This window comes from Bombina bombina, chromosome 5 (assembly GCF_027579735.1).
Source record: "Bombina bombina isolate aBomBom1 chromosome 5, aBomBom1.pri, whole genome shotgun sequence".
NCBI classification, from domain to species: Eukaryota; Metazoa; Chordata; class Amphibia; order Anura; family Bombinatoridae; genus Bombina; species Bombina bombina.
The window spans coordinates 568,567,490-568,582,281 of NC_069503.1; the positions used below are offsets into that span (position 1 = coordinate 568,567,490).

The 14,792-nt window shown below is 37.8% G+C and overlaps 1 protein-coding gene across 3 annotated transcripts in view; it reads right to left on the reverse strand.

Moving 5' to 3' along the window:
- MTRR (5-methyltetrahydrofolate-homocysteine methyltransferase reductase) overlaps positions 1-14,792 on the reverse strand; it is a 169,411-nt gene that overhangs the window by 34,993 nt on the left and 119,626 nt on the right. For all 3 annotated transcript variants that reach the window (XM_053714513.1, XM_053714514.1, XM_053714515.1), the window contains 3 exons: positions 14,351-14,393; positions 9,691-9,886; positions 7,565-7,683 (listed from right to left, as the gene is read on the reverse strand). In XM_053714513.1, the coding sequence (XP_053570488.1) occupies positions 7,565-7,683; positions 9,691-9,886; positions 14,351-14,393 (358 nt within the window). The remainder of the gene's footprint in view (positions 1-7,564; positions 7,684-9,690; positions 9,887-14,350; positions 14,394-14,792) is intronic.

Here is a 14,792-nt window from a genome sequence, read left to right on the forward strand (position 1 = left end):
CTCTCTTTCCCCTCTGTTTCTCTTTCCCCTCTGTCTCTCTCTCCCCTCTGTCTCTCTCTCCCCTCTGTCTCTCTCTTTCCCCTCTGTCTCTCTCTTTCCCCTCTGTCTCTCTCTTTCCCCTCTGTCTCTCTCTTTCCCCTCTGTCTCTCTCTTTCCCCTCTGTCTCTCTCCCCCCTCTGTCTCTCTCTCTCTCCCCCTTCTGTCTCTCTCTCCCCCTCTGTCTCTCTCTCTCTCCTTCCCTCTGTCTCTCTCTCTCCTTCCCTCTGTCTCTCTCTTTCCCCTCTGTCTCTCTCTCCCCTCTGTCTCTCTCTTTCCCCTCTGTCTCTCTCTATCCCCTCTGTCTCTCTCTATCCCCTCTGTCTCTCTCTCCCCTCTGTCTCTCTCCCCCCTCTGTCTCTCTCCCCCCTCTGTCTCTCTCTTTCCCCTCTGTGTCTCTCTTTCCCCTCTGTGTCTCTGTCTCTCTCTCCCCTCTGTCTCTCTCTCCCCTATGTCTCTCTCTCCCCCCTCTGTCTCTCTCTCTCCTTCCCTCTGTCTCTCTCTCTCTCTCTTTCCCCTCTGTCTCTCTCTCTCTTTCCCCTCTGTCTCTCTCTCCCCTCTCTCTCTCTCCCCTCTCTCTCTCCCCTCTGTCTCTCTCTTTCCCCTCTGTCTCTCCCCTCTGTCTCTCTCTTTCCCCTCTGTCTCTCCCCACTGTCTCTCTCTTTCCCCTCTGTCTCTCTCTTTCCCCTCTGTCTCTCTCTCTCTCCCCTCTGTTTCTCTCCCCTCTGTCTCTCTCTCTCCCCTCTGTCTCTCTCTCTCCCCTCTGTCTCTCTCTCTCCCCTCTGTCTCTCTCTCTCCCCTCTGTCTCTCTCTCTCCCCTCTGTCTCTCTCTCTCCCCTCTGTCTCTCTCTCTCCCCTCTGTCTCTCTCTTTCCTCTCTGTCTCTCTCTTTCCCCTCTGTCTCTCTCTTTCCCCTCTGTCTCTCTCTTTCCCCTCTGTCTCTCTCTTTCCCCTCTGTCTCTCTCTTTCCCCTCTGTCTCTCTCTTTCCCCTCTGTCTCTCTCTTTCCCCTCTGTCTCTCTCTTTCCCCTCTGTCTCTCTCTTTCCCCTCTGTCTCTCTCTTTCCCCTCTGTCTCTCTCTTTCCCTTCTGTCTCTCTTTCCCCTCTGTCTCTCTTTCCCCTCTGTCTCTCTTTCCCCTCTGTCTCTCTTTCCCCTCTGTCTCTCTTTCCCCTCTGTCTCTCTCTCTCTACCCTCTGTCTCTCTCTTTCCCCTCTGTCTCTCTCTTTCCCCTCTGTCTCTCTCTTTCCCCTCTGTCTCTCTCTTTCCCCTCTGTCTCTCTCTTTCCCCTCTGTCTCTCTCTTTCCCCTCTGTCTCTCTCTTTCCCTTCTGTCTCTCTTTCCCTTCTGTCTCTCTTTACCCTCTGTCTCTCTCTTTCCCCTCTGTCTCTCTCTTTCCCCTCTGTCTCTCTCTCTACCCTCTGTCTCTCTCTCTCTACCCTCTGTCTCTCTCTCTACCCTCTGTCTCTCTCTTTCCCCTCTGTCTCTCTCTTTCCCCTCTGTCTCTCTCTTTCCCCTCTGTCTCTCTCTTTCCCCTCTGTCTCTCTCTTTCCCCTCTGTCTCTCTCTTTCCCCTCTGTCTCTCTCTTTCCCCTCTGTCTCTCTCTCCCCTCTGTCTCTCTCTCCCCTCTGTCTCTCTCTTTCCCCTCTGTCTCTCTCTTTCCCCTCTGTCTCTCTCTTTCCCCTCTGTCTCTCTCTTTCCCCTCTGTCTCTCTCTTTCCCCTCTGTCTCTCTCTTTCCCCTCTGTCTCTCTCTTTCCCCTCTGTCTCTCTCCCCCCTCTGTCTCTCTCTCTCTCCCCCTTCTGTCTCTCTCTCCCCCTCTGTCTCTCTCTCTCTCCTTCCCTCTGTCTCTCTCTCTCCTTCCCTCTGTCTCTCTCTTTCCCCTCTGTCTCTCTCTCCCCTCTGTCTCTCTCTTTCCCCTCTGTCTCTCTCTATCCCCTCTGTCTCTCTCTATCCCCTCTGTCTCTCTCTCCCCTCTGTCTCTCTCCCCCCTCTGTCTCTCTCCCCCCTCTGTCTCTCTCTTTCCCCTCTGTGTCTCTCTTTCCCCTCTGTGTCTCTGTCTCTCTCTCCCCTCTGTCTCTCTCTCCCCTATGTCTCTCTCTCCCCCCTCTGTCTCTCTCTCTCCTTCCCTCTGTCTCTCTCTCTCTCTCTTTCCCCTCTGTCTCTCTCTCTCTTTCCCCTCTGTCTGTCTCTCTCTCTCTCTCTCCCCTCTGTCTTTCTCTCTCTCTCTCTCTCTCTCTATCCTCTGTCTGTCTCTCTCTCTCTGTCTCTCTGTGTCTCTCCCCTCTGTCTCTCTCTCTCTCTCTGTCTGTCTCTCCTCTACCTTTCTCTGTCTCTCTCTCCCCCTCTGTTTACTGGATAATGAAGGAATCTATAAGCATAATTTGCAGCATTAAAGTAAAAAGTATGTTTTAAACATATTTTAATTGGTCTGGATTTCTAGATCTCATAATCAGAGCAAGCATTTTGTTATCTGGCAAGAGGTTCTGTTTACAATCCTTTAGACTAAAATCAGATGTTTACTAAGGTGACCAGTTTCCAAAATGCCATTTATGATTTAGAAAGAGCATGCAATTTTAAATAATTTTCCAATTTACATCTATCTAATTTTCTTCATTCTCTTTATATCCTTTGTTGAAAATCATATCTAAATATGCTCAGTAACTACTGATTGGTGGCTGCACATAAATACCTCATATGATTGGCTCACCCATGTACATTGCTATTTCTTCAACAAAGGATATCTAAAGAATGAAGGCGTATCCAAGCCAGTGCCTCACCTGCCTCTGACCTCACCGCACGTCACTGCTGCCATATTTAGTGAAGGAATGAAAAACTTTTCACTAGTAGAAAAATTAGACTGTAATTTACTTTGACTAGATAATTGCACACTTTAGGGCCTATTTAACAAGCGCCAAATGGCCCCTGATACCCCTGTTTTTAGGCTCGCCCGAAACAGCAGTATTAAGACCACTGCTCCTTAACTAGTCCGCAACCTCTGAGGCGGCGGACAGCAATCAACCCGATTGGATATGATCGGGTTGATTGACACCCCCTGCTAGTGGCCGATTGGCTGCAAATATGCAGGGGGCAGCATTGCACAAGCAGTTCCTGTCGGCATTTTTCGATGTCGGGTGGACATGAATCGCTACAGCGAACCATGTCCGCCCGCCATTTGATAATTTGGCCCTCTGGTTTGAATTCATCAAAAGTGACAAATATTTGGTACAAGCCAAGAAAAACATTGTTATATAAGAGAACAAAAAATTGGATGCACATTTCATTAAGCTCAGGTTAATGGGAGATTCAACATTAAACTATAATAAGAAAATGTATACCGGTATAGTTATTTGGTAGTTGAGGATAGAATTTTTTTACTGAAAGATAAAAACAGATTTTATTGAAAGTTTCAAATATGTGCCTCCTTATGCAAAATCACTTAAAAAGGATCAGTAAATTGTATATTTTATTCCTGAACATTATCTAATAACTGTACAATGAATGCGATATATGTTAGAATATGTTAATGTGTTCTTGTATTACACATTATAATTAAAGGAACAGTAAAGTCAAAATTAAATGTAAAATAATCTAACTTTCCAATTCACTTTGGTTATCAATTTTTCTTAGTTCTCTTACTATGCTTTATTATAGCGTAATCCTACGTGAGCTCTGGAGCGTGCACGTCTATGTAGCCATCTGGTAGCAGTGTTTGCAACAATATTATATGTAGTTGTAAACACTGCTGTCATAGAATGCTGAAGACATGTGCACACTGCTAAGCACTTATAAGCCTACCTAGCTTTGCTCTTTAAATAAGATACAAAGAGAACAAAACTAAATTTAATAAAAGTAAATTGGGGGAAAAAAAAGTTTAAAATTGCATTCTCTTTCTCAATCATGAAGGTTCCATTTTGACGTTACTGTTACTCGAGTAATTATATATTATTTATTGAATATTGGCTAGCTAGATTACTTTAAAACTGCTGCTACGTACATATATAAATGCTTTGTGCACGAGCAGCTTGTGTGTGTGCGTCTGTCTACTTGTGGACCCTGAAGGAAGAAACAGGCAATGCAAATCTGGCCATCATCCAATTTCTGAAGGAAAGAAGTCAGCAATTTTATAATACCATGCAGCACCTTTACTTCATAGGCAATGGTCAGTAGTGATGATTGTGCATAAATGTACAGTAAAAATGCTACAACAGCAAATCCATACACATTCACATTGCATATGTGCATTAAACTGCAATGTGTAATTAATTATTGTGTATAGACCATCAACTGCACACAAAGGACCGAATGTTAATGGAAGATCAAATTATTGCCCTTAACCTCTGTTGAGCAGAACAGCTGTTGTGATTCTGTTACTTGATGAGCTTTTTTTTCCAAGTTAGCATAAGCATTGCAATGCACAACGAAAATATAAACTTGCTCCTCAAGAAAACATTTTAAGCAAACATGGAAAAATGGGAAATAAACTAATATAAAGGACCATTATAGAACAATGATTACAGGGACAGTATACACCAATTTTTAAAATACTGCATGTAATAGATGCTACTATAAAGAATAATATGCACAGATACCGATATAAACATCCAGTATAAAACCGTTTCAAAACTTATTTAGAAGCTCCCAGTTTAGCTCTGTTGATGAGGTTAGTCTGGGACACCCATTGAAAGGGGCTGGGAAAACAAAAAGAGCAGACAATCCCCCCCAGCCTATGATAAGACAAATAACAAACAGGAGCCAGCAGGAGTCTGTAAACGCATTTATACAAAAATGTGCAGGCAATCCCCCGACCCTCGCAGGGGCTTCCCTGGTGGAGTTATTGTAAAAAGGGGCAGTCCCTGCGAGTGGTGAGATGGCTCCTATTGAAAGTAATAGAGCTGGCTGGAAAGGGAAAACTTCGCTCCATAGAGTGAAGTTAGCAGTGAGCAGTAGGCGCACTTTAAAAATTAAATACTGCATCCAAAACAAAGCACATTACGCTGCTTTCGGATCTTACAATTGCCTACATTTTCGTATGCATGTATTTGCCTATTAGGGTTATAAGTATTTTAAAGTGTTTTGAGAATAGTTTGCCACCTTTTAGATGATGAGAAAAAAACTGAGATCTGTAGTGGGAAAATCTTTACAGAATTATAGAGACAATTTCATATATGCCCATGGAATGCCCACGTTTGGACCATTTTCTTTAATAATCTCACTAGCCCAGAGACCTTTAGATCATTGGGCCCTATGTGTTTAACCCTGAAAAAAGGTTAAACACAGAGTTAAACTAATGCTCAGAATCCGCAGAGAAATAAGTTTATACCAAGCAAACACGGCTTGTGAGCCAAGCTGCACTGTAATAAAACTAGTAAATAACAGTTAAAAATAAAACAGAAATCAACATCTAACAGAACTGATTTAATGGAGTTCTCCACTTTATAGTCTGCTAATAAAGTTTAGTTTATTATCAATGCTCATTAAACTAGAACTATAAAGTGAACTGAGATTTTACTTGTTTAGTATACATTTTGGACATTGCTTTCTTAACCCTTTCATTTTTTACTCATTTTTTACCCCTATAATGAAGCAAATTTAGCCTTTGCACCTCACAGCATTTAAACATCAGTCAGTGCTTTTAATGTAAATGACCTAAACAAACCAAGTTACCCATCAATTTTAGAGAAAAAAAAAAAGAATAGCTTGAAGAAACGCCTAAATATGGGTGAAAAAAGGCATCTGTTTGTGCTCGGGAAGATAAAGTCTACATCACTGTTAAATTTAAAATTGCTGCTTTAATTAGATCATATTGGTACAAACAAAGCCATGTTTTGTATTTCAATGTGTTAATTTTAACCTCTTAAGGACCAGGCTGGTCTTTCTATGGGGCTTGATTTTTTGATAGTGCCAGCAGCGAGACCGCGCTATTCTAGGAGGCCTGCTGGAGGGAGGCCATAATAGCATGATATTGCTGTTGCGGCGAGACCCACGCTATTATGGCCTAAAAACCCCTTCAAGACCAGCGAAGTACAAGGTAGGTTGTGGTTGTTAAGGGGTTAAACGTTTTTAAAAAAAAAAATCAGTTGCTAGATTAACTATTTAATTTAAAAGGGATCTAAAAAAACACTTGTAATCATGGGTGCTGCCATTATGAAACCTAGGTTACACTGCAGGACGGAGATTTGCTGCACATTTGCAAAGAAGTCAGCACTGGAATGCAGTAAAAGATAACCTCAATACTATGAGTATAGAATGTATTTAGTGTTTAATGTACCTTTAAAATCATGTTTCATATAAAAGATAAAGCACAATCTAGTGTGTACATATACATATACAGGTGTAGATAAGTATCAGTAAACACTATACTTTATTCATTAGTCCAATGGATGTTAAAGAAAGGAAAAAGTAAACAATTTTACTTGTACAGGGGGTGGTTTCAACAGGAAAAGCAGATATTTCAAATGACAAAATAAAGGTTAAAGGGAAGTAACACCAAACATTTTTATTTTCTTATTCAGATTGGGTGAGCTAATGACAAGAAGTATATTTGCATAGCCACCAATCATGAGCTAGCTCTTGAGCCTACTTAGGTATGCTTTTCAATAAAGGATACCACAAAATGAATTAAATTAGGTAACAGAAGTAAATTAAAAATAGTTTATGTCTTGTGTCCTTATGGTGTTTTAGGCTCTGTAGTAAGCGCAGATCTTGGATCTATTACAACAAATCTCATTCCTGGAAGCATTGGGCTATAGTGCAGTCTTGCCACTGTCAGAGAGTACTGCGCTATTTAACCCCTTCAAGTAAAAAGGGGTTAAAATTGCATGCTCTAGCGGAATCAGGAAAGTTTCATCTTGACTGTAGTGTTCCTTTAAAGGGACACTGAACCCAAATTTTTTCTTTTGTAATTCAGAAAGAGCATGCAATTTTAAGCAACTTTCTAATTTGCTCCTATTATCAATTTTTCTTCATTCTCTTGCTATCTTTATTTGAAAAAGAAGGCATCTAAGCTTTTTTTGGTTTCAGTACTCTAGACAGCACTTTTTTATTGGTGGATGAATGAATCCACCAATCAGCAAGGACAACCCAGGTTGTTCACCAAAAATGGGCCGGCATCTAAACTTACATTCGTGCATTTCAAATTAAGATACCAAGAGAATGAAGAAAATTTGATAATAGGAGTAAATTAGAAAGTTGCTTAAAATTTCATGCTCAATCTGAATCACGAAAGAAAAAATTTGGGTACAGTGTCCCTTTAAGTAAACACTGAAAGTAAGTATGAAGAAAGGAATTTACCACAAAGTATAAGCCTGGTTTTGATCACTTGTAGTACGGTATTCAAAAGTTCACACAGAGGTCAAATGCTTTGAAACACCATTAACTTATTGACATTATGAATACACTGTTCCTTTAAAGCATGAGTAAGCAGTAACATATATCTTGCTAAAACGCATAACTAAGTGGTACATATTTCTTGTCCCTTCAATCACATTTTTTTTTTTTAAAAAGGACACGTAATTGTGCATTTATCACTTGCCTGTGTTGAAGAAAGCCAATAAATGGAGCAATTCCAGTCCCTGGTCCAACCATCACAACAGGCACTGATGTATCCGCTGGCAAGTGAAAGGAAGTGGACAGTCGAGAAAAGATATAGATCTGAAACAGACCATTTTAAGCATGACATATACAGGATGATATATCAATATTGTATTTATAAATTAATTTAATTTAGCAATTGCTCTTCATCTTACATTTCCTGGTTGCATTATCTATACTAAAATTATATCTGAAAAGTATTTTGTACAAGCATTCCTACTTACAGAATGTAGGGGGGAGGGAGATTATCGTTCTGCAATCTATTGTGTGTGGCTGGCAGCACCTAACAAACTTCTGCCAGCATTTTCCAAAGCTGACTTTGTTTAAAGGTTAAAAAGTGTTCTAGGCTTAAAGGGACAGTCTACACCAAAACATTTTTTGTTTTAAAAGATAGATAACCCCTTTATTACCAATTCCCCAGTTTTGCATAACCAACACAATTATATTAATATACTTTTTACCCCTGTGATTACCTTGTATCCAAGCATCTTCTGACAGCCTGTACACAAATATAAAGAGAGGTGATAGGACCAACTCTTAGAAAGAGTACACATATAGCACTCAAGGGGCATGCGCCTTGAGTGCTATATGTGTATTCTTTCTAAGAGTTGGTCCTATCACCTCTCTTTATATTTGTGTATAGTTTAGAGTTTAATACACAGCACCTATACCCTTCCACACAATATTAATTTATTTAACTGTTTGAATTAGGGATTGGGGCTAACACAGCATACCTAAGTAGTGCCATTGGTATTCTCAACTTCAAGTTAATCTTCTGACAGCCCCCTGATCACATGGCTTTTTATTTATTGACTTGCATTTTAGCCAATTAGTGCTGTGTTGTGCTGATTCTTAAATAATTCCACGCGCGTGAACACAATGTCATCTATATGGCCCAAATGAACTAACACTCATCTGTTGTGAAAAGCAAATAAAAAAGCTGTCTTTAGTAGCTTAGAAACAAGCAGAAATTTAGAGGTTTAAATGTTATAAAGTATATTAATATAACAATGTTGGTTGTGCAAAGCTGGGGAATGGGTAGTAAAGGTGTTATCTATCTTTTTAAACAATAACAATTTTAGTGTTGACTGTCCCTTTAACCCTTTGAGTGCTCTAAGCCGTCACAGAGTTTCCCACTCTGGTGCTAATGACGGATCAGAGCCGTCACTAGCACTCTCCCACCTTGAGGGAGATCTAGGGGCTCCCATCCGCTCCTACCCCGGCGATCGTGCCTGTAAAGTGACAGGCATCGCCGGGGCTTCCCGTTTTGCGTGGTAACGTCAAGCCCAATAATGTGATGATGTCACCGCGCAACTTTATTTATACTTAACAATGTTAAGTATAGGAGCAGGGGGCATGCTGCTTAGAAGCCTGTATCTCAGGCATCTAAGCAGCTACAGACCCCCAAGACCCACCATTGGAAAGGTAATCACATCACCTTTCCAACAGTGTACGTCTTGGGGGGGTCTGAAAAAAAATAATAAAAAAGTTAAAAAAAAAAATTGTTAATAAAAAATAGAAAAATAAAAAAAACATTAAAAAATCTTAGAACCTAGGTGGGAAAGTGCTTAGCACTCAAAGGGTTAAAAGGGACAGTGAAGTCACAATTAAACGTTCAAGATAAGGATAGAGCATGCAGTTTTAAAGAACTTTTCAATTTACTTCTATTATCCAATTTGCTTCCTTCTCTTAGTATTCTTTGTTGAAAGGCATACCTAGGTAGGGCCCAGGAGCAACAATGCTCCTTTAAAAAAAGATATCCCAGAGAATGAAGTCAATTTGATAGGGTAAAAAAATTGGAAACTTGTTTTGAAACGTACTGAATGCTCTTTCTGAATCATGAAATAAAAAAAAAAAATGTGGGTTTCATATTCCTTTAAGAAATTTAGAAATCAAACGTTATTTTTAAACATGCTCTCTTGCATACGTACTATATAAAATGTGTTAGTGAGATGTTCCCTTATGTTGCTCATATTTATTATGGTATTAACAAATTGGCAAGAGGTTCAGATGTCAAAGCTCCAGTAGAAATATAGAAATTCAATGGAAAAATGAACCATTTCAAACCTCTGGAAGCAGATTTCCCTTATTTTTATCATCCACAGCTAGCAACTGTTCATGTTTTGTATATGTCATCTTGTCGACCAATTCAGCAAGCCAACCCGTGCACACTCCTTTTCTTGGTATGGGTCGTTCTGTGAAGCTTGCAAATTCAACCACATTAAACACAAATCTAAGTTTCCCAGGATGAAATAAATAAGAGCTGGAAAAAAAATACAACAGCTGTTACTTCAGAACTGTCAGTTGCTATTTATCAAGCAGGGCGATATACCTGTTTCAGTCTCTATCCACATACAGAAGACATTTGCTTTTATTAAAAATGCAGATAATGCAATGTATTATTGCCCCAGTGTCATGAATATTTTATTTTTGACATTCAATTTTACACAAAACCCAGCACACAGTTTAAAGTCCTTTGTCTTATACATTCCTATGGGATGTGTTACCATATCATTTATATTCATACAGTACATAATAATGTTTTAATTTATTTTACAATGTGTGAATAGTAAATCAAAGTGTAACTTGCAAGTTTTTTTCTCACAAGATAACAAACTCTCTCTCTATATCTGTGCTAAATCTTATGTATTGTAAGATGTGAATAATATTGAGCTAGTAATTAAAGGGACAGTAAAGTAAAAAAAAAAACGTTCATGATTCAAACAGAGCATTTTTTTTTTTAAATATACACTTTCTGGGGCATCAGTTCCAACTGAGTATATACAAGGAGTATATAGTATATGAGTTAATGGCTGTCACATAGTAAAGGGGTGGAAGGAAATTATAAAAAGAACTGACTGAAAAAAAAAATCTACTGCTTGTTTAAAGGGACATGAAACCCAAATTTTTTCTTTTATGATTTAGAAGGAGCATGCAGTTTTAAACAACTTTCTAATTTACTTCTATTATCTAACTTGCTTCATTCTCTTGATATACTTTGCTGAAAAGCATATCTAGATAGGCTCAGTAGCTGCTGATTGGTTGCTGCACATAGATGCCTCGTGTGATTGGCTCACCCATGTGCTTTGCAATTTCTTCAATAAAGGATATCTAAAGAATGAAGCAAATTAGATAATATAAGTAAATTGGAATGTTGTTTATAATTGCATTCTCTACTTCAATCATGAGAGAATTTTTTTGGGTTTAGTGTCCCTTTAAATTCAAAGTAAGTGTTATTTCATTCTCCGTTTATCACACATTTGTTGATTATACAATTCTACCATATTTTATGGTCCTTTAAGGAGATATAATGATGGTATTAGGAAGAGTGTGAAACCACAACACATTTACTGGGACAGTTAAATACAAAGACGGTGCAACTTACTGGACATTATTTTGATAAAGAGATAAAGATAAAGCTCACACGTTCCTACTATTAGTCAGTGCAATAAAAGTATTGTTGGAATTTACATTTGTATTGTATTAATACATTATTACTTATTAATTTCAGTTTAGGGTATATTGCTTGCCCTGTCTAGTAGATTATTTCCCTCATCCAAGTGAACCCAGCTCTTCCTGCCAGCTTTCCATTGTTTTGTAGCATAATGTAGAATAGGCTGCACCTCCCTTAAAGGAGCAGTCTACTTGAAAAAAAATATTGTTAAAGATAGATAATCCCTTTGCTTAATTTTGCATAACCAACACTGTTAAAGGGATAGTAAACCCCCAAATTTTCTTTTATGATTCAGATAGAATACACAATTTTAAACAACTTTCTAATTTACTTCTATTATCAAATTTGCTTCATTCTCTTGTTATTCATTGCTGAAGGGTCAGCATTGCACTACTGGCAGGAAGCTGAACACATCTATTTAGCCAATCACAAGAGACAAATGTGTGCAGGCACCAATTAGCAGCAGCTCCCACTAGTGTATGATATGTGCGTATTCATTTTTTAACAAGGGATACTAAGAGAACGAAGCACATTTGAAAATAGAAGGGAATTTAAAAGTGTCTTAAAATGATCTATCTGAATCATGCAAGTTTAATTTTGACTTTCCTATCCCTTTAAATGAATTCACTTTTTACCTCTGTGGTTACCTGTATCTAAGCCTCTACCGTCTGCCCCCTTATCTCAGTGCTATTTACAAACTTGTATTTTAGCTAATTATTGTTGGTTCATGCATAACTCCACAGGAGTGAGCACAATGTTATCTATATGGCACGCATGAACTAGCGCTGTCTGGCTGTGAAAAGCTAATAAAATGGAATGAGATAAGCGGCGGCCTGCAAGGGCTTAGAAACAGGTTCTAAAGTATATTAAAGGACCAGTAAACACAGTAGATTTGCATAATCAACAAATGCAAGATAACAAGACAATACAATAGCATTTACTCTGAATTTCAAATGAGTAGTAGATTTTTTTCTAACAAATTTCAAAGTTATGTATATGTCCACTCCCCCTGTACCATGTGATAGCAATCAGCCAATCACAAATGCATATACGTATAGTCTGTGAATTCTTGCACATGCTCAGTAGGAGCTGGTGACTCAAAAAGTGTAAATATAAAAGACTGTGCACATTTTTTTTTAATGAAAGTAAATTGGAAAGTTGTTTAAAATGACATGCTGTATCTGAATCATGAAAATTTCATTTGACCTGAGTGTCCCTTTAATATAACAATGTTAGTTGTGCAAAGCTGGGGAATGGGTAGTAAAGTTATTTATCCTTTTAAAAACAATAAAAAAAAAATCAAGTAGACTGTCCCTTAAAGTTTCTGATTTTCAAATAGATGAGTGGACATTGTGTCTATGGAAAGAACATAGGTAAGGAATATTCTCTCCACAGTTGTACCTTCATATGAGCTGCTTTGGTACTATTTAATTACAACTCAAATGAATGTGACAAGAGTATGAGAAAACAAAAAGTGTACTTATTAATAAATCCTTTTTATTCACACTGGTACTAACAGCATATTAAAGAGTGCTCTGAAAATTATTTCTGCCACATTTTCTAGACTCATATTTGGGGACAATCCTCTTTATCCTGTCTCATTCCAACAATCCCAATTTAATCTTGAATCCCTTTTAAAATGTATAATGTGGGGGGGGGGGGCAGCATTGCATTGCACATTCGATGTTTATTTTGCATGCTTTTGTTGTAAAATATATCTGCAAATTGTGTTTTTTTTCACTTTCTAATATTGAGAAATAACCCTGAAACATTCTACACAATGAATGATTAGATCATAGCACAAGCTCGTTTACACTGGCTAAGAACAGGAACATGAATTTCACTAGGCTTTTCAAAAAATATATTTATTCTATATACAGATTAATTGTGCTAGATAGTGACTGGTTGCTAATACATAAGGTGCACAAATGCAGGGGAATGGTAAAAGTCACAATACTCAATAGCGAATACAAAAAGATATATCACTGCAATGTCACACCACTAGTTGAATAATATACTCAATTACTTAGGAAGCCAAAAGAAAGTTTTTCATAGCTGTTTTCTAAAAGATGGGTCCCTGTTTGTATAATACTTATTGGTGTAGAACATTTAAGAAATTTCCATATCGTAGAACAATTTTAATGAAATATAGCCTCCTTGTATACCCACATTTTCCTACCAGCACTTTTTTGCCTTGAGGAAGCAAAAAGACACGCCCCCACTAACTTCAAGCACCATTCAACACCTCTTACAATAAGTGCTAAATGAAGGTAGTACTAGCGTGCCCCAAAGTTTAATGAATGAAAGTGCCGCTGTTTTTAAGAGTATTTTTTAAAAAACAGGCACTTTCTCATTAAACTTTACATTCACTTTAAAGAGACACTGAACCCAATTTTTTTATTTCATGAATCAGATAGAGCATTACATTTTAAGCAACTTTCTAATTTACTCCTATTATCAAATTTTCTTTATTCTCTTGGTATCTTTATTTGAAATGTAAGAATGTAAGTTTAGATGCTGGCCCATTTTTGGTGAACAACCTGGTTTGTTCTTGCTGATTGGTGGATAAATTCATCCACCAATAAAAAGTGCTGTCCAGAGAACTGAACCAAAAAAAGCTTAGATGCCTTCAATTTTCAAATAAAGATAGCAAGAGAACGAAGAAAAATTGATAATAGGAGTAAATTAGAAAGTTGCTTAAAATTGCATGCTCTATCTGAATCACGAAAGAAAAAATGTGGGTTCAGTGTCCTTTTAAATTCAAGTATGAAGACAGGGATTTATCACAAAGTAGAACATTGGTTTTGATTACCAGTAAGGTATCCAAACGTTCACACAGGTCAAATGCTTAGAAACACCATCAAATTATAAAAAAAAAACTGTATTTGGTAAATGTATTTGCTGCATTCAACAAGTTGCCAAATTGAGTAAAAAAAACAAAAAAAAACAACACAATCTTAATATATGCAGTGTGTGTATATCTAATGTATGTAGGCAGAGAGATGTCAAAATGATGCAGATACTAAGCAACAGCACTGTTTAAATGAAATTAGAATATGTAATTCCTGGATCATATTTAGTGATGAATATTATTTTCATGGGCATGCCATCTGTACAGTATTTCATTTCCACGTTAACTTTAACCATTTATTAAATGAGAAATTTAGTACAACTTGTGCGCAAATTTATGTTCTGCTTCAGGATAAGAAGAATGTCTTTGCAGTATTATTTCTAAGACAAGCAATATAGCTATGAATATAGATGCGCTATTACCTGGCAGCTGAATAAGGTCTGGCTTGTAATTTAGGAAGATGCTCTGAGGGAGAAAAAAAAAATACTTTTGTTAATTTATAAAAATATGGAAGTTTGTGTTAAACAACTTTAAATATAACCGTCATATATGGTAGAGAGGATTTCAAGATAAGTCAAATTATTTTCAGAACATATTTACCCCTTGGCTGCCAGAGAATGCAATAAATCTGCACATGAAATTTTAACAGCTAGACCTCAAGGCATACAGTTGTTTTTTTGTTTGTTTAAAGAACAAAGCTAGAAGATTAAAACAAATACATAAAACTTTTTCTTTAAAGGGACAGAGTACTGTAAAAAAACGTTGTGTTCCTAATATCAGCTGCAGAGTATAAAATGTATATGAAAAAAAATAAAATGATCGTTTATGTTTAATTTAGTAAACAAAATAGCTGGATTTGCCCTT